At 41.4% G+C, this 19,424-nt stretch overlaps 2 protein-coding genes across 4 annotated transcripts; both read left to right on the forward strand.

Moving 5' to 3' along the window:
* The first annotated feature begins 986 nt into the window (after positions 1–986).
* On the forward strand, positions 987–8,732 carry LOC140762421 (probable ubiquitin-conjugating enzyme E2 23). 3 transcript variants are annotated; one of them, XM_073100212.1, is made up of 9 exons: positions 988–1,251; positions 1,363–1,444; positions 3,722–5,859; positions 6,029–6,169; positions 6,250–6,753; positions 6,966–7,035; positions 7,114–7,253; positions 7,393–7,704; positions 8,085–8,732. In XM_073100212.1, exons 3-9 carry the CDS (start codon positions 3,766–3,768, stop codon positions 8,352–8,354), a joined length of 3,531 nt encoding a protein of 1,176 aa, XP_072956313.1. In that variant the 5' UTR covers positions 988–1,251; positions 1,363–1,444; positions 3,722–3,765; the 3' UTR covers positions 8,355–8,732. The 3 variants fall into 3 exon arrangements, with proteins under 3 accessions (XP_072956314.1, XP_072956313.1, XP_072956312.1); XM_073100213.1 differs by lacking the exons at positions 1,363–1,444; positions 8,085–8,732 and adding an exon at positions 7,875–8,078 and having other exon boundaries at positions 987–1,251; XM_073100211.1 differs by lacking the exon at positions 1,363–1,444 and having other exon boundaries at positions 989–1,251.
* Positions 8,733–15,162: 6,430 nt separating this feature from the next.
* LOC140763310 (uncharacterized) lies at positions 15,163–17,889 on the forward strand. Its single transcript, XM_073101436.1, has one exon. The coding sequence runs from the start codon at positions 16,731–16,733 to the stop codon at positions 17,730–17,732; it is 1,002 nt and encodes a 333-aa protein (XP_072957537.1). The 5' UTR covers positions 15,163–16,730; the 3' UTR covers positions 17,733–17,889.
* The last annotated feature ends 1,535 nt before the right edge of the window (positions 17,890–19,424 follow it).

Consider the following 19,424-nt stretch of genomic DNA (forward strand, 5'->3'; position numbering starts at 1 on the left):
AAAATAAAATTGGCCGTTTATGAAATTGAAAGTGAAGGCGTTATTCTACAAAATCCTAAAACCTGAAATGTCTAATAGCATTAGACAATTTTGTTCTACAGATTCTATTAACTAAAAATCAATTTTAGATATAAGTTGGACATAATATCTTTTAGCCTAAATTTAGGCTAATCAAAATGGATCATTTTCCATTTCATAGGGTTGCTCTAAGATTCTTATATAAGCAATTTCCTGTGGTTTTGGGTTATATATGCTTGCTTCAATACGGATCGTAATGGTTAACTTATGCTAGAATTAAAATGTACAAATTAGATATTGATATAAAATGGACACATATGAGATCTTAAATAGATTCAAATACAAATTAGATATCACCATAAGCAAATTAAAATACAAATAAATATATAAATTAGATAAATTAACAAATGATTGAATCTAAATACATCCAAGGTTTGAGGATATACAGTACACTAATAAATTTATTTATTTTGTTTTACCAATAAACAGGATATTAAAATGCCTATTTAAATCCATATTTAATAGTGGAATGTGGATTATGAAAGATAAAAGATAAACAAAACTATAATTAAGAGGGTTAGGTTAAAGTAAGCAAATTTGAGAATCAATTAAATAGAAAATTTGCAGCTCTGTTTCACATCTATGATATTGAACTGGATCGAATATTATCCGACCCGTTTGCAGTTTGCACCCTTAACTGAAACTTAGATTTGACTGCGGGCTTACATTTGGATCCAAAGTCCACACAGTTAAGTTTCGCCTCTAGTAGTTTATTAAGATCCGACCCGGCAAAACAAACCGAGTTCAGTAGGCTCAGGTGATAACACGAGACGCGAGCCAAATACAGCACCGACTCTACGAACTATAGCGGTCTCCATGTTTACTACCATCTTCTAGCAATAACTTACAAAAGAGATATTGCGAATAATAGCAATTTGCTTCGGTGTACATTTTTTTTTGTTGCCTTACGTCTTTATATTACTTCCGACTTCCGAGCTTAGGTTAGGGCATCTCTCGTGGCGTTCTCCTTCTCCAAGTCATCTCCTCCTCCCTTATCTTACGAAGGTGTTTAGAATCCGATCCCTTACTCAGTTCTCGTCGAAATTCCGATTCTCGCGGCGAGCGGCATACAAGCTCGCCGGACTCTCCTCGATCAAGGGCTGTTGTTTGGATTTCCTGCAGATCTTTCGTTTAGTTCGGTTTCGTGTCTGGAGGGCGTCGCGATTGTCTCAGGTTTGGATGCGCCTTTGTCGATGTTATTGAGATTTATCCGATTATTTTTGATATTATCCTTTTATTGGAAATTTAGAGTCGCTTCATTTGAGTGCTTGATCTTGCTATTAGGACTTATCTAGTGGCCACGCGGAAGAGGAAATATGATTTTTTAAAGAAAAGATGGTTATTAAAGGAGGATGCAGCTGAGAGAGTTAGCTCTTTTTAACTGAAATTTTGAAATGATTATTTTGATGCGTTTTTGTTAATCTGTGCCACTTAAGTTCCAGAATAGAAAAGGTGCAATAAAAATGTGAGTTTTGCATGGAGGCATTGTGAATTTGCAAGAGAATAATAAATCTCGGAATAACGTTGAGAAAGAAAGATTACCGAGTAAATCTTTATAGCCAGTGATATGATTTGTTTTACGTTTACGTTTTTCATGGTCTACATGCAAACATGCTATTGAATTGGTATTTACGTTTCTCTGAATACTGTGTGAAAGCAAAGTCTTTGCTAGCGTTTGCGATGGATCCTACAACCTTCTTCCACAGGTTACATTTCTGAGACCTTCATATTAACTAGTAGACCTTCGTCTGGTCAAAAGGGTTCTAAGAAAAGAGCACATTATTGAATCTTTAATTGTTTTGACAATCTGGTTGAGGTTATTCCTCTTTCCTGCTCTATTTAATAAGTTTGTTGGCTTTTAATTTCTTAGAGTTCAATTAAACTGCATGCAGTTTGGGACAAGTCTTAGACATATTTTTACTAGCATCTCATAAGAAGTAGAGAGTATGTTACTATATTCTTATCTAGGGGCATTACCTATGATTATGTGCCAATTGGGTTAATGTTACAGGTGCTGGTCCTGTCAGTTGCAAGAGACATTGTATGTTCTTTGCGTCTAACTTGTGCTAACATTGTTTAGAACTGTTTTGACCTTGTGCTGACCCACTGAGGAACCACTACATACAAGATATGCTGACCCCTCCAACCATGACAGACAGATGTGTCATGCCGATTAACTGGCACCCCCCGGACCACCATATAGTTCCTTCAAGTAAAGACCATGTAGCTGCCTTTGCAACCTTTAGTGTTCACTTTTCCATAGTTAACTATCACTTTCAAGTTAAAATAGCGTAATGAGTGTTTTAAAAAAATTATTTCAATTTCAGTTTAGTTATTTGCTAAGAAATTGTTTTGGAAAACAAATGGCAAGAGCTAGTGTTTCATATCATTGCAGAGTACCAACAAAGAAACTTAAGTTAGCGTAGGTATCAAGGTGAGTTATGTGAGCATTTTATGAAACAAATTTGCTGTATGTACAGAATATTCACACACACACACACACACACACACACGGTGGATTTTAGGGGAGGGAGGTAGATTGACAATATATTTTCAATTGGATGAAGCCTGTTGTGTGGTTAAAATACAATCTTGGTCTCACCACTGTCTTGACATTTCTGGAAGGAAGAGAAACTTTTTCTTGCATTGCTTTCATCATATTTAGATTGTTCGTTATGCTTCCTATATTGTTATTTGAGGTTCGGTGAGCATCGAACCTCACAAGTGCACACCGGCTTGGGTTAATGGTCTTGGTTTTCGATAGCGATGCACATCAACATAGGGTTGAGAGGCTAGATAGGCTGATTTAGCTTGCTGGTGCATACAAGGCTTTAGGTGGTGCATTTAGGGATTGGAGGAGGCCAATTGATGGTAGTTTTACTCTAGGTAGGGTTGTGAAAAGGGCTTAGCTAAGTGGTACAAACATCTAGGGTTTGGATACGGTAAACTGATGGTTAGGGCTAATGCGGATAATAGTGCTAGGTAGGTCGATAGCGTTGGTAGAGTTGCACATGGCTAGAAAGAAGGCTGGCACGGTGAAAAGGAAAACTGCAAAGAGGAGAGAGAGGCAAGGTGAGATGACTTAATAAGAGATAGAGAGATAGACGAAAGATTATTTAGTTCAATAATTCAATGCATGTCTAGATTACAAGCTATAAGACCTTATTTGTAAGAAATAAAATAAATAGTCTTAAGATAACTAAAACCGAATAAGAAACAAATAAGTAAGCTTATCAATCCAATCTTTGTATCTCCTTCAGATTAGATCACGGTTTCCTCCCATATCCCAAATAGAGTCTAAATCTAAAGCATAGATCATGACGTTATCAAATAAATCTCTCTGGTTTCATATTTTTCAGACGTAATATGAATATTTGCTGAGTATTTTCTCAGATCTGCGCAGGCTGTAAAATCCTGCAGTTAAGGGAATTGCGCTAGTTTGAAATTGGACTCAAAGACTTGCACCATAACATCATTGTGATTGGACCAACTTATGAATGATATTAAAATGAACTTAATTGGATGTCCTTTTCTTGGTTCATGTAGTTTTAAATTCTTAGATTTAAAAAAGAAAGTTCTTATTGTCGTAGCATGATCTGATGATTTTAAGTTAAAAAAATTAACTGTCATTTGCTGTTGACAGGCTTTCTGAATTTCGAATCAATTAACTTGAAATTTGTGGTATTAATGGAAGATGCATCAAATGACTTTGGATCTATAGCTGAGAAGAGTCCAGAAAATGGGGAGAAAGTTAACTGTCGAGAACCTACAAGTGGCCCGCCAAAAGATTCATTTGTATATAGACAAGATGTTGTCAAATGCAGTAAGTATGGAGATTTGCTTGGAATAGTGATGGAAGTAGCTGGGGACTCGGATTCAGATAGTAGCATCACAGATGACAGTGACGATGAAGAGATGGAAGAGAGGAATGACGCAGAAGTTGGTGCTACCGGTGACGGTGATGATACTGTCAACATGGATGGTGATGACAATGATGATTCTCTACCAGATGGCCAAGTTAGACTAACATGGACGGATGGGTCAGAAACAACGGATGATATAACCAACATCACAGTTGTAGATAGAAGCTTTTTGCATGGAGATTATGTTGCTTCTGCTTCAGATCCAATGGGTCAATTGGGTCTTGTTGTGGATGTTAACATCACAGTTGATCTACAAGCTGCAGATAGGGACATGATAAAAGGTGTATCTTCTAGAGATCTTAAACGCATAAGGGAATTCACTGTTGGTGACTTTGTAGTGTTTGGACCTTGGCTGGGCCGAGTGGATGAAGTTTTGGATAATGTAACTGTCTTATTTGATGATGGATCTGTTTGTAAAGTTGTCAAGGCTGATCCTCTGCGACTGAAGCCAGTTTCAAAGCCGCTTATTGATGATACAAGTTGTCCATACTACCCAGGACAGCGTGTCAGAGCTGTATCATCATCTGTTTTTAGAACCTCTAGGTGGCTTTCAGGATTGTGGAAAGCAAGCCGTCTTGAAGGTACTGTAACCAAAGTTGAAACAGTTTCTGTTGTTGTCTACTGGATAGCATCAGCCTATCTTGGCATTGGTGCCAACCAAGCAACTGTTCCGCCTGAAGAACAGAATCCAAAGAAGCTAACTCTGTTATCTTGTTTTTCTCATGCAAATTGGCAATTAGCTGACTGTTGTCTCCTCCCACCTGGACAGCTATCATCATATGCTGATGATACTTCAGTGACAAGTACAGAACCGAAAGAAAGATGTACTGCAGAACATATGGAAAACCCAACATGTGATAGCATAGAAGGCTCAGGACTTCCTGCAGATGTTCCTGAACAAGATCTGAAAATTCAGAATGACACAGTTAACTTAGGTGGCATGGTCTCAGATCCTCCAAATGATCCACTAGATTCTGAGAATCTGGTAGATTCATTTTGTGAAAGTAGTATAGAATTAAAAGAAAATTCCAAGCCTAATGCTACTGATTCAACAATTGTTAACGAAACGCTAGTAGCAGGTGAAGACAATGGAGCTGAACAAAATGTACTTCCAGAATGTTCTTGCAGTAGTTCATCATCGGTGTTGAAGGAATCTACTCATGAAAGTTGGCCTACATATCGCAAAAAGCTGCGGAAAGTCTTATTCAAAAGAGATAAGAGAACACATAGAAGGGATGAGACCTTTGAAAGGGCTCTTTTTATTGTAAATACTGTGACGAAGGTTGATGTAGTATGGCAAGATGGAAGAAGAGAAAATCAACTGGATTCAACATCTTTGATTCCTATTCAGAGTCCAAATGATCATGAATTCTTCCCTGAGCAATATGTGGTGGACAAGACTTCAAATGAAGTGGATGATTCTTCTGAAAGAAAACGTGTGGGGATTGTAAGAAGTGTGAACTCCAAAGAGAGAACTGTATGTGTTCGATGGCTTAAGCCTATATCAAGGCCAGAGGATCCCAAGGAATTTGATAGCGATGAAGTGGTGAGTGCATACGAACTGGATGCTCATCAAGATTATGATTATTGTTATGGGGATGTTGTTGTCCGCTTGCCATCGGTTTCAGTTTCTAGTGAAACAGTCAATTGTGAAAGTCCTGTGGAGAAAGAGGATGACCAAGACCCAATGGGCACAAAAGCTGATCCAAGCAGGCAGCATGCAGATTTTGGTGAATTGGAGCAGGCACCTGAGGTTGAATCCTGTGCAACTTTTAGTAGTTTGTCTTGGGTTGGGAACATAATTGGTTTTCAAGATGGTGATATTGAAGTAATATGGGGTGATGGGAAGATGTCAAAGGTGTGGCTCTTTTGAAGTAAAGACTCATATAATTGTAGCATTCCATTTTTTTTTACATGAACAATCTCTCTGAAAAGTTTATGTAGTGTGCTAGTTGGCATCACCATCTGTGTGCCAATTTATTCTGCAATTTTAGTAATTTGAAGATGCATTCCTACCTCTTATTTAGGTTGGACCTCATGAAGTTTATGTTGTTGGTCGAGAGGATGACGGAGACTCATTTGACGGTGGAAGTGAAGTTAGTGATGATGGTGCTAGTTGGGAAACGGTTGATGAAAATGAAATGGACACACTTAATAATTCTGGAAAGGTTAATGTCTTTTATTGCTATTATTCTGAATTTTACTTGTTTGATTGGCTTTTCATTTGTTCTTGTATCCTTTGTTACAGGAAGGTGATCTTCAAATGCCAACTGATGAGAATGTTGAAAAGGAAAACAGTGATGTTCTCTCTCCAGATAATGGTAATGCTGGACGAAATGGGCCACTTTCTGTGCCTCTTGCTGCTCTTGGTTATGTCACCAGATTGGCGACAGGATTGTTTGCTCGGGGAAGAAAACAAATGGATATTTCTGGTTCTGATGGCATGAATGAAAATGAAGCTAATCCACAGGAAGTCCTCGAGGTTTCAGAAAAAGCTGCAGACGAGGGAACTCACAATAAAGAATCTGAGGCTTCTGTTGGTAGTGTGTATGTCAATGATGCGAAAGAGGGATGCGGTAATATGGCAGGAGCAGAAGAAAACGACGTGAAAAAGGATGTAGACAGCTCAGCTTCTATGGAAGAATATGCTGGAAGTACAGGGCCAGATAGTCGTGATGGTCCTCATAGCTTCAAGCACTTTGATATCGTGCAAAACCCCTTGGATCATCATTTCCTTGGGGATAGTGGGCAGGTGGCCTTTGCTACTGTTTCTTCTTTTATGCTAGAAATGTTTCTGGTTACTTCACCTTTTCCAGTTTATGAGTGCTGATATTGTATAAATGAAAAGGTCTTTAAATTAAAACACCGCTAAGGTTTTCATTCATATGAGGATACAGATTATTTTGGTCTTGATTACGATATATGGATATCTTTGATACTCATTATAGTAAGAAATAAATGCAGGGTACTTGTGGAAAGAAGTGGGTCAAAAAGGTTCAGCAGGAATGGAACATTCTTGAGAAGAACTTACCAGGTCAGTGATACATGTCTAGAACATCAATGCTTGGGTAGAAATAGGTATCAGAAGCTAATCTTTTTAGTGTGATTGCAGATGCCATTTATGTCAGAGTATTTGAGGAACGCATGGATCTAATAAGAGCAGTAATAATTGGAGCCTGTGGAACACCATACCAAGATGGCCTTTTCTTCTTTGACTTTCACCTGCCACCTGAGTACCCTCAAGTTCCTCCGGTAATTGAAGCTACATTGTTCTGTTTTTCATGATGTTTCTTGAAGATTAGCTCTCAGCAATTCCTAGCATATGAAAGATGGATTTGTATTTCCAAAATGAGTTCTCTTCTACTAATAATACCTTTTCACCACCTTGCAGTCAGCCTACTATCATTCTGGTGGTTTGAGAGTAAACCCCAATTTGTATGTTGATGGGAAGGTTTGCTTAAGCCTTTTAAATACATGGACCGGCAAAGGAAATGAAGTTTGGGACCCATCATCCTCCAGCATCCTTCAAGTTCTTGTTTCACTTCAGGGTCTGGTTCTTAACTCGAAGCCATATTTCAATGAAGCGGGATATGAAAAGCAGGTTGGAACCGTTGAAGGCGAGAAGAATTCTTTGCCTTACAATGAGAACACGTATCTGCTGAATCTGAAATCTATACTATATCTGCTGAGAAGGCCCCCCATGGTAAAACAAATTGCTAGCCCTTCCTGCCTGTGTGTATCTATTGCATGTCTTCTATCCTTTCTATTTGTAGCATTAGTTTTTCTTTTTCTACTGCTGCTTTAAATGCTTTTGCATATTTCGAATTCTTAACGCTATGAGGAAAGCTGCTTGATGCAATCCTATTGAAATAGATGTTGGCTTCAAAATATCATTTTCTTCGTCAGAATCTTCATCAATCCAATCAGTGTTATGCAATCCAATACTGGCGGGCTTTTCAGTTTCAAGTGTCTCCTTAAGTACGGTCGTACAATTATGCTGCAGTCCTGCTAGACTTGTAGTGTTCGAACTGACTTGATTTAATAATCTGACTTTTTCCCTGTCTCTTTGTTTGGTTGATGTAGCATTTCGAGGGCTTTGTTAGGGACCACTTCTGCAAGCGTGGTCACTACATTCTCAAAGCTTGCGAGGCCTACATGGGAGGCTGTTCGATTGGCTCACTGACATCAGATGCCTGCTCCACTGAGAAGAGCAGGGAGCATTCTTGTTCAGTCGGTTTCAAGCTAACGCTGGCTAAAATTTTGCCACGGCTAAGCTCTGCACTCAGGGAAATTGGAGTAAACTGCGATCGATTTGAATACCTACATAACCTCGAAAATATGCAAGAATGTTGAGCAGCTATATATTTTTGCACTGCTACGGGTTTTACCAAGGTGAGGTGAGGTAAGGTGAGGATATTGCTTGCCTGTTATGGTTGTCGCGTGTTGGTGCACTCCAGTGTTCTTCGTTTATTAAAGCATTTGGCGTGTTCCAACTGTTGTTTTACTTCTTTCTTTTTAATCTTTCAATATAAACTTAAAACAGGGACGAAATTGCCCTGTATAGTCATCATTTTTTAAGCCGCAAAGCTCGTCAAATTTGGCTTGCAATCTGAATTACAGTCAAGACGTACCTCCTTGTTTTGTTAGGTACGAGGGAGCAGAGGCATCATTACTTGCTAATTTCTTGTAACTGTTGGCTTTGACTTCGATGGGAAAAGAATTTCATTGGCAGCAGCCCTTTTCCTTATATTAATTACTTATGATCTATGAAGGATGGTGAAAATAAACATGATTTATCGACATTCTTCCCCACTATAATCATGTCATGCATCTGAGCGTTCTTATTTATCTGTTGAGATTTTCTGGCTTATTTTTCCCTTGCCCCTCTCCCCTCTTGCATCTTCTGGACTCTTGCAAAACAATCATTCACCCAGTGTCAAGGTTGGTTTTTGAGATGAGTGTGTATAACCTACTTAAAGCTTTCAACTGTTAATATTCGCACTACGTACTTTGAACTATCAGATGTGCCATTGGCTTTTCCAAATAACATCTTTGATGTTTCATTTGAAAATATCCCTAGGCATCATTATATTATTAGTTGGGACTACAATCTATGGATAAGGGTGATCAGTACTCTATTTTAGCAGTACATCGTTGAAGGGGAAGACTGCCTAAATTGTGGGCTGAGGAATTGTTACATTTGCTCACATAGAGAACTATGAGATTGGCCATATGGAATCCAGTCTTAGTTGGTACAAAACTGGAGAAACTGTTGACTGCCTTAACGACTTCAAGACACACCGAAAATCCTCTGCGGAGACTCGCTGTTAAGAGCTGATTTAGACTGCCATCTGTTACTGTATCAGTTGCAAATGTATACAACTAAAGTGTTAGTGATACTTAGTGTGTAAATATGCTTCGAAATGGCTGCTGGTATTATTTTGGACAACCAATCTCGGGCCGTCATTAGTTGAAAACGTGGGTTATCGGCTCCCACGTCCAAAAGCCACTCAAACATGCCAAAAAAGTGAGAGGAATAAGGCTGAAAGAAGGATAATGCCAGGACACCCTGCGGGCTGTGGCTATATAATTTTTTTCATTTAACTCCCTGCGGTATACTGATGTTGTGGTTTGGACCACTGTTATTTACTATTCGCAAATCGCGATCGTCTTCGTAAGATGAACTAACTGTAAAGATGGTCTTTTGTTGAAATGGGAGAGTCTTAAATTACGTAGGCTTCGAAGTGCAACGACTTGAGAACACAGGGTGTCATATATTGCAGATTTCTCTGACAATTAGAAGGGAAAGAAAAGGATCGAGAAACCAAATCTCTATCTCCTTTCTCTCCTGCTGTCCAAATTGGGAGAAGAATCGCTTAGTGGAAAGTGAACTTTATTGGACATGGCTATGATGGCTATGGAGGTAAAGGATATCGAAAGCAAAGCGGATATCCGCGGTATAACCCTTCATAAAACCTGAGCATATGCCAAATGCTTGATAGGTGTATCCCTTTTGCTCACTGCTATAAAGCTTGTGATGCGGCACAATGGATAGAGCAAGCAAGTCCAAAAGAAGCAGCTACTCGAGATTGTTTGTATATCATTGCCTGGTTAAGCTAACCAGTTTCAGGGCTCCTCTTTCTTGGCAGGAATAGAGATTTGCATAATAGAAGCTCTCTAATTTCTCTGCCAAAGGAGAGTTGCCCTGCGACTGGCTTCAGTTTAAGAGTTAGAAGCTTCAGATAGTAACAGCTGCAGTGCTTCGTGCTAGAGAAGAATAAATCATCGTTGGTTTCGATCATATTTTTTTATACTTACACTACTATAAAGTTTCCTTGGTTTCTTCTTTTGTCTTTCGCACTAGCTGCTCTTTTATTGCTATTGGAAATCTAACCAAAATATAAGTTTTTGTGATGAGTCTTGATTCCTGAAGAAGGACTATAGCCTTTCCTTTCCCAAAAGATTGCTTTTTAGAGTGAATTATGACATCTAGATTCGAGACAGTTATAAATTAAGTAACTACTGAAAGAAAGATGAGAATGCTTAGACTAGAGGTATTAGCCCATAGGCTAGAGATTTCATTTTAAAGTAGATTATTACAAGCTTGATACACAGAGAAAAGTAATAGATAGTTTAAACAAGTCCACGAAACTTGCCATAAGACAGAAGCACAACAGAAATTACATTTCATCGAAGCCTAAATGGCAACATTGACACAGAAGATCTAGCTTTCAGCCATTCTGTCATGATCACTGGATCCGTCTAGTTAGCCAGGAAGAAGACCTACACAAACACAATATTGAAAGGAAAGAAAAGAAAAAGGAAATGGATAGGTGCTTCGCGGCCAGCAAGCCATGGCCAGATATAGCAGGAGGCGGTGGTGGCGACAAAAGAGGAGGCGGTGGCCTCAGCGACAGGGAGGGAGCGAAGAAGCTAAGAACAATAAAAATAGAAAATAATAATAATAATAATAACATAGGGGTGGGCGAACGACCCTACATCACCACACCCTCTCCAACATTGGCAAACCCTGCTCTGCTCCCCCTCCACTGCCGCTAGCCTTGTAGGGGGAGAGGCGACGAGGAGCGAGAGAGGGCGACGTAGAAAATGGTAGTGGGCGGCGCGAGCATAGAGAGGGTGAATGCAATGGCGTCAATGAAGTCGCAGCTTGCAAAGGAAGGGGAGAAGCTTGAGGGAGGAGGGACGGGGTTGAAGAGGATGAAGTAGTCCAAATAGCGATGAGTTTAAGATAGGAGAAGAGAATGGAGAGGGGGAGAAAAATATGAAAAGAAGAGATGATCAAGGCTGGGAAGGGTGCAACATCACCATCGAGGGGAGAAAACCCTCTCTTAATTCCCATGGCCACCAGGCAAAGAGGAGAGGAGAGTTTTTGCCGGCTGGCTACGGAGGAAGACCCCCCCCCCCCCCCCCCCCTTAGTAGAACAAGCTGCTACGGCCGCCGGTTCCAAAAAAATTTACTACTTAAAGCAAGACGAAGATGTTTGAATTAGAGGTGCACAAAGTAACTGTTCATTGCTACGTGCAGTAAACAGTAAACAGGTCGAGGGAAGTGCAATTTTATGCTGAGAAAATTATGACTATATGAGTTAATTCCCAGCACAACGCAAATTCTCACAGTTGGAAATTAGGAAACAGACAATAAGCCTTAAGCCTTAAGAAGAAACTATATAAGTTATTCCCTTTAAGTAAAGGGATATGTCCACAGATTATGGACGTAATAGTATGTAGGTTGGTGTCTCCCAAGATAAGGAAGAGGCACCCATTATTATTTAATAAAGCAGCATATTCCAGCAAGCATATATGCGGAAGTAATTGTTCTCGAAGAACTGAATAAATCAATCACCTTACTTTTTCAACCTCATTATTATTTTGATAAAAAAACTTATTAAATATTAACTCTAATATTTATCAGGAGAATCAAATCCACAACGGAGACTCGAAACATTGAGTTAGAATAGCAGCTTCCTTTGACATTATTACGTTATATGCAAATCCATGCGAGATCTAATCCATCTCTTCAAAATTGTAGATTACTTAGTTAGTTCACTCTAGTAGTCACTATTACTTTCGAGAAAGATATTAATCAATATGTAGTGTTCCAATAACAATCATTTAGGCCCACCACCACCATCTCCTACTCCCCCTCTCTCCTATTTTTTTTCTCCAAAATTTTCTAAACTATCCAAACATGATAAATTAAATCGACACTAAGAAAAATACATATAGGACCAATTTCTATATGCTAAAATTCCTCTCAACAATTTCCCTAACTTATCCAAACAAACCTTTATAAAGAGGACCATAACACCGGGTCTCTCCTGCAAGTAACCCAGAAGCCAACATCATGACTTCCTGTTTTTCTAAAATGAAAAAGATCATGATTTTGTTCTACTGGACTAATCAAAACAAGATTTTTCCACCTTGGTGGCAGAAGATAAGTAGAAAACCTACACGGAATCTCCTTTTCTTAAACACCTCGGGCTTCTCCTGGATCAAATTGGACGTGACCCGAGATAAGGGAGGAGGAGATGCTACAATACCTTATCTTCTCCATTCTTTGTGTTGACATCGATTTGATGGGTTTTGAGGGACTGGCATTTGGTAGAGAAGCTCAAGGCCACCAGTGCAACAATTATTTGGGTAAAGATGAGAAAAAGAAAGATCGACACTTGTTCCAATTTCCAAGCGACAAAATTAGTCAGAGATAAAGATTGTTCGATTGCCAACCCGAACACGAGAGTCAAGATGCATCAACCAGTCAACCCTCTTTCACCCGCTTAAAGCCTTAAAACTCCCACGAGATTCCACTCTTTATTTCCCGGCCCAATTTCCCAAGCGGTTGATGCATTCGGATGCTCATCGAATCGGGCCCAGCAAAGTATAGAAATCTAGGGTTAGTTTTAATTACATCTTTGACCCCTCAGCTATCACACTTTCACCCTCCTAAAGTAATTACATATATCATCAAGCCTCCACCGTAAATACTCTATGTCAACTTCTCTAAATATTAAATTCTAATTAATCTTCTATAATTCCTTTAAAATCCACTTCTAATAGTAGAGAGGAGGTGAAAGTAAAGATATTTTTATAGGACTTCCACGAGGCATCCGGGGTAATAATTGAGATAATCAAAATGTGGCTATTAACCCTAAGTTTTAACTTTGATAAAAATAAAAAAAAAAGAAATTGTAAGATGATATAAAATAACAACGAAGCATGCAGGACGACGGTTTAAATTCTAATAAGTGACTAGGATTTGGACCTACCATTGTGAGCACAAGGACTCAACGCACGAACGGCTCTGTGCAGCAATACGTCGACACCTTCCTTCGCCATCAATTATGGAGCAACTACAACAGCCAACCACCTTTTGCCCCTGGCCCACGTCACTGGTAGACAAAAGTGGGGGCCGTGGTACGGCTATGAGTCTAGGACTAGGACTACGACTTGAATAAATCTTGTTGGAATTACGGTACGTGGTTATCGGATTAGCAGGTGACGATTTATATTAATCTCTGGTTCGAAAAAGAAAATTAAAATGTAGGCAGTATCTCGTATCGATCGTCGTTCTTTTCTTTTAGTGGTATTTATTACGGTACGTTAGTTGATTCGCTGAAGACGACATGCACAGGGAATTTTCTCGTTGTTGAACTGAAACATATATGCACTTTCCACACCTTTGCTAATTATAACGTTTTATTGCAACTAATCTGTTAGAGTTTACATTATTAGCCCCTCTTCTATAAGACTTTATCTCTCGTCTCAGTCTGTTAAGTTGATAGTTTTCTCTCTTTACTCTCCTTTTGTCATCGTTTTATACCATGCATCCCACCCTAGTGTCAACTTTATCGTTAACATCATTCACGCTTAGCCTTCCCTTAAATTTGCTCATACTGACTTAGTCACCCGCGATTTCTTCTCTTAGATCAAAAACCTTTCAACCCATCCACCTCTCACTCACAGAGACTCCTCTGTCTTATTGTTGGTTTTGTTCACTATATTAGTACTGCTGTTAAGTCATATCTCCCTCTAATTTATTTTTATTTATGTATGCATATATATATATGTGTATATGCTATGAATGTGCTTATACGTGGATTCAAACGTTGAATTTGCCCCCACTTTCCTCTGCCATCTTTCACTCTATCAAATCTTATTTTGTTTTCTTTTTTATTTTGCATGCATCGATAGATCTACATGTATTAAGTTTTCAAGTGGTATTGACGAAGCCAAAAGAGTATAGCCTTAAGTGAGAATTTATTCTTGGCATGGCTAGCTCTGTAGTATAGTTTTTAGTTTATAGTACACGTGTAGCCTAGCGATAGATTGTTTAGGTATACAATTTAGTTATGTTTAGCTTTTGGAATCCGACATGAAATTAGAGACAGCGAACCATATCAAAAATTTCAACGTTGTTGTGCATTGACTAGATTGGGCCAATCTCGCTCTTGTGATGGCTAATCTAATGTATTAGATTAAGTTGTCCTTCAGAATACTTTTGAAATGAAGGCTGGAATCTTATACGATGACTTCCATAGTCTGGACTGTTTAGCCATGTGCAAAGATGTAAAGAGACTATTATGCAAATATACTATTGCTCCATTAGGTTAGGAAAGAGAATTTAAACATCCAGGAAAATGGATTTAATAGCGCCTATAAAGAAAGTTCAGATGAACGAGTCTGATATATAACTATGGTAAAACTAAAAATAAAGTGTTAATTATAGTTTGACTATTTAATTATCATTTTTATTATTTTTAAAATCTCAAGAAAAAAATAGACACATGTACCAGTTAAATTATCTAACTATATTACTAAACCCTTTTAGTTAAAAATTTTATTTAGAAAAGTGTTTAAAAAATTAACTAACTAATTAGACGAATTACTTTTGTTTTCCTCTCCGGTTTGAAGTAGATTTTTAAAGAAAATTATAGAAGATCGGTTTAGAATTTAATATTTAGAGAAATTATGGCTAACAAAAAAAAAAAAAAAAAAAAAGATATGAAGAAAAAGGTAGAGTAATTTTTATTTATCTATTAAGTTAGTAAAAAAATTTCAAATAAAATATTGATGAAGTGAGCTTAATAATATAGTTAAATGGTAGATATAACTTCCTTTTTTGTCGTGAGGAGTTGAAAGTGATACATAGAGGTGAGAGGGGGTTAAGATGTACTTAGCTCTTACAAATAATATTTGGCCCATAAGCCGATGATCCCCCCTCCCCATTATAAACAAAATATTACAAAAGTATCCGCTTGGTAAATAGTGATCCGCACCCAATTGTCGACGCGCGTACGCAACTCCTATCGTAAGACCCAGGTCAGTCGTGCTCCCCACCAGTTACAAAGGAACGGGTCCCACATGCAAGTTGGCTCCAGTTGGCGATGACCCCATCCATGGCCGCCTCGTTCCCGGGGTCCACTGCGCTTAACCATCCCCTGCCGACCCGGTGGGTCCCGAACCCTACGCTTGCCGAGGTGGCGGTCCCCGCGAACCTACAACGTCTAGACGGGCGACACGTTTCCCACGGATGGGCAGCTGGAACCCACCCCCTCCATCCGAGAGTGGGGTGGGGTCTGACGTGGGACCATTACCGCCTCGGGTGCGCCGCCGTGCCCGCAAGAGGATGAGCGATGCGTCACGCAGCCACGACAGGACTTACGGAAGGGGTGGATGGGGGGCCGGGGACAGTTGGCAGTAAAATACTTGTGGGAGCCGGGAGCACCACCCACGTGGGGCCGACTTGGGTCCCCTTTTCCCAAGGGGGACCAACTCACTGGAGTTTTGAGTGGCCCCAAAAGGTAACGTGAGAGGGGTTAAAATTTGAGGGACGGAGATCGCGTGCAGCTCAAGTATGTAGGAATTTTTGCTGCACTCTCTCCACAGAGTCGAATCGACCCCAACCAGGGACTGAAGAGCATACACACAGCCAGGCCCCAGCCTTTTTAGGTGCCTTTTAGAAAGAGAAATTTGTAGGAGGGTATTTGTGGAACGAAAGGGTGCGCATTTACGGAAGAGAAGTTCCAAGAAGTTTCGGGGGGCAATAGAAAAAAGGTGAGAAGGAAAGGAAGATCAGGTAGGGAATTGTATACACGCACGGACCTCGGCATTGGCTGATTGGCATGAGGAGGGAATAGAGATTGGAAATTCATTAAAAACCTAGTTAATCCAGGCGTTATAAAGAAAAAGAAAATCAAATGGTTGTAATATTATTTGTCCTGATAAAATTTAAAAAGTACATGAACAGGAAAAATAGAGACGCTGATTGGTACTGCTACTATTTCAGAGCGTAGAAGGAAGTCTTGTTTGCTATTTTAGTGAAAGGAGGACCCTTCTCCAAGGATAGTTGGGCCTTCGCGTGAAATAGATTGATATATCTGTTATCCAGATCATATATATATATATATATATGATCCAGTAAATTTACCAAATTAACCCCGTAAAGATTTTAAATCGGTGGACCCAGTTGTAATCCGACGGCCTGCACAAGTGGATCAGTGGGCACTTGGGGTAAAGGAGTTTAAAGGCCATGAGATAGGCCAAATAGTGAGTAGAATAAGACGAAGGGAGTTGGGTTTCCAGGGTCCAGCTTAACAAGCTTCCTTTCGTTGTGTCATGTGTGTGAGCTCTTCGTTATCTTGGGTTACGAGAGAAGGGAAAGAGTAGAGATGTAACCTGGTTCGAAGGAGAAGCAGAAGACCGCGAGAGATGGATTCGAAGAAGCAAGACAAGGACGAAGAGAACGGGAACCGCGCCGACCTTTGCGACACCGGAAAACCGCCGGCAACGGCGCCGCAAGGTGCGACGGTCCACCGGCTCATCATGCCCAAACCGGACGTGATGATTCCCAAACCAGAGCTGATACTCCCCAAGCCGGAGCCGATCGATTTGATTGGCCCATTCCAGATCCTCCGCCGACCACCCGGTCGAACGAAGGACCGGCACACCAAGGTGGAGGGCCGTGGCCGTCGGATCCGCATGCCGGCCGCGTGCGCCGCACGAATCTTCCAGCTCACGCGGGAGCTCGGCCACAAATCTGACGGGGAGACCATCCGGTGGCTCCTGGAGCACGCCGAGCCGGCGATCATCGCCGCCACAGGTACCGGCACCGTCCCGGCGATCGCCACCAACGTCGGGGGGGCCCTCAAGATCCCGACCCAGGCGGCGATATCCGCTCCGGTGACTTCCACCTCTACCACCACCGCCGCAGAGGAGGAGGCGGCGAAGAAGAGGAGAAGAAAGCTGCAGCCTTCAAGGGTTGCGTCGACCGCAGCCACCGGCGTCACGGGCGCAGCTGGTTACTACACGGTCCATGACCCGCTATTACCGGGAGGGGGTGCGATCTCGATATCGGCGGGGCTGGCGCCAGTTGTGCCGGTTTGGGGAGGCGCCGCTAGGGTCATACCGCCGGGGGCGGTGTGGATGATTCCGCCAGCTGGGGGGGTGGCGGGGCCGTCCAGCCAGGCCCAGGTTTGGGCGATACCGCCGGGTGCACAGTTTATAAATCTCGCGGCGGCGAGGCCGGTGGTCGCGGGAGGCGCCGCCGCAGTCATGGAAGCTCCGGCAGCGGCGGCACCGCCGGGAGGAGGGGCGCCTCCGGAGCTGCAGTTGATGACCGAATCGGGAAAGCAGCGGCAAGGGCAAGAGGAGGAGGAGGAAGAAGAAGAGGACGATGAAGAAGAAGAGGAGGAGAGCGGCGCCGAAGACTAACTCTGTTTAGATTTATTTCTCTTTTTTAGTTATGATTAATCGTGTTTAGTTAATCTTAACTCGGTAGTTTTAGTGAAGCGCGTCGTGGCTGGCCACACTGGTCACTTGGTCAGTGGTCACTGGCCAATGGCCATGGACACGGTTCCTTTCCTCGCCATTTTCTCGCCTCTTTTCTCTTTAGCTATCTTGTCCTGTTGTTTTGAGTACGCACGTGTGGAATTGTTTATTTGGTACGTGTGGGTTGTGGTCCCCGCGTGCGAGGTGGGTCAAAGCTTTAAGCTTCGGGGTTGGAGCTTATTTCCGTGGTCCCCCGTGGACGGCGCTCGCCCGGGGACCACGTGGCAAGTGGGCCACAACTGCGGGTCACGTGTTGCGGGTGGATGCGGGGCCCAAGAAGAGGCGTGAGGAAGGGGGTAGATGGCCGTCATGGGTGCGATGTGGGCGACTCGTGGTGGTCCCACAGCCACGCACACCGAAAAGGTGGAGCCTTCCTAGGGGCAAGTGGAAGGGCCCCCCGCGCCAGACGTGTACACGTGTCCGGCGTAGCTGGAGTGGGCTACCGAAGTGGTGGAGTGGGGACGGTCTCTGGCTGGTGGACACGTCACTGGAGGTGACGTGGCAACAGGTCGGCAATCTCCTTACTGTTACTACTTGTTACCAGTGATATCATATCTCACATCTCATGGGTCCCTTATGATCAGTTGTATAATCCATTGGCGAAAGTTTCACTGCCAAGGGAGGAGGAGTCCCCGTTCTCACTTGGGCATACAGTTCTAGGTATTTTAGTAAATATTCAAAGCTTAAGCAGTTTTAGGAATAATTATCTCTTTCTATATGATGCACTGGTTCTTAATAAGTTCCAACTTGTCCATTAGACGCCTGTTTTCTTCCGCTTCGTAACTGAAACTCCCCAGGATCTCTTTGTAGCAATTTTCATAAGCAACTTGATCCAGAAACGGGTTAGCCCAGAAGAAGTTAACTTTTTAGCATAGCGATGGCTATGGGCCTAGTCTAGCTTAGGCCGAAGCCAATATAATCAATGTATCCGATTTGTACTCAGAGTGGGCCAGGCCCACCTACACTCTGGTGCCCCGTCGCCTTCTTTTACGGCGACTAGTCCCAGTCACCACAAACGCTCTTTTTAATCTACGAAAATGCTTCTGTGGTCGTTAGAGGGAGGCCCTTCATGCTAGGAAGCTTCACTTTGACAATCATTTTGGTGAGACGGCCCTGGTTTCCTGAACTTAAGTCGACTTTGGCTTAGCCATGTCACACATTATTATCGTGCTAACTATTTAATATATCTTTTCTTCTTTACTTAAAAATAAAATATACCCACCATCTTCTAATTAATCTATATTTTTACTCGTCTATAGTATTTAAGAGGATTTTATGGACCTTTCTTTGACGAGCATCCTTATATGGTGTAAGGGTGGTACCAAGTTATTATCTTTGTTGGTGGTTATGTGGTCCCAAAACTAGAGCTGAGAAGGAATCGGGGGACTGTATAAATAACCTCCAATTGTCTCGAGAAAATTTGGAGTTCAAATCTCGTCAATGTATAAATAACTTCCAATCTAATCAATGGCCCTATTTGCTAATAGTACCAGATTCAACAACCAAATGGTATCTAATTGCCTAACATAGTTTGATCACTTCACGTGACAATTACTGGTTCATTGTTTGGCATCT

The sequence above is a fragment of the Typha angustifolia genome, chromosome 7 (assembly GCF_048772165.1).
Source record: "Typha angustifolia cultivar Huaian chromosome 7, ASM4877216v1, whole genome shotgun sequence".
NCBI classification, from domain to species: Eukaryota; Viridiplantae; Streptophyta; class Magnoliopsida; order Poales; family Typhaceae; genus Typha; species Typha angustifolia.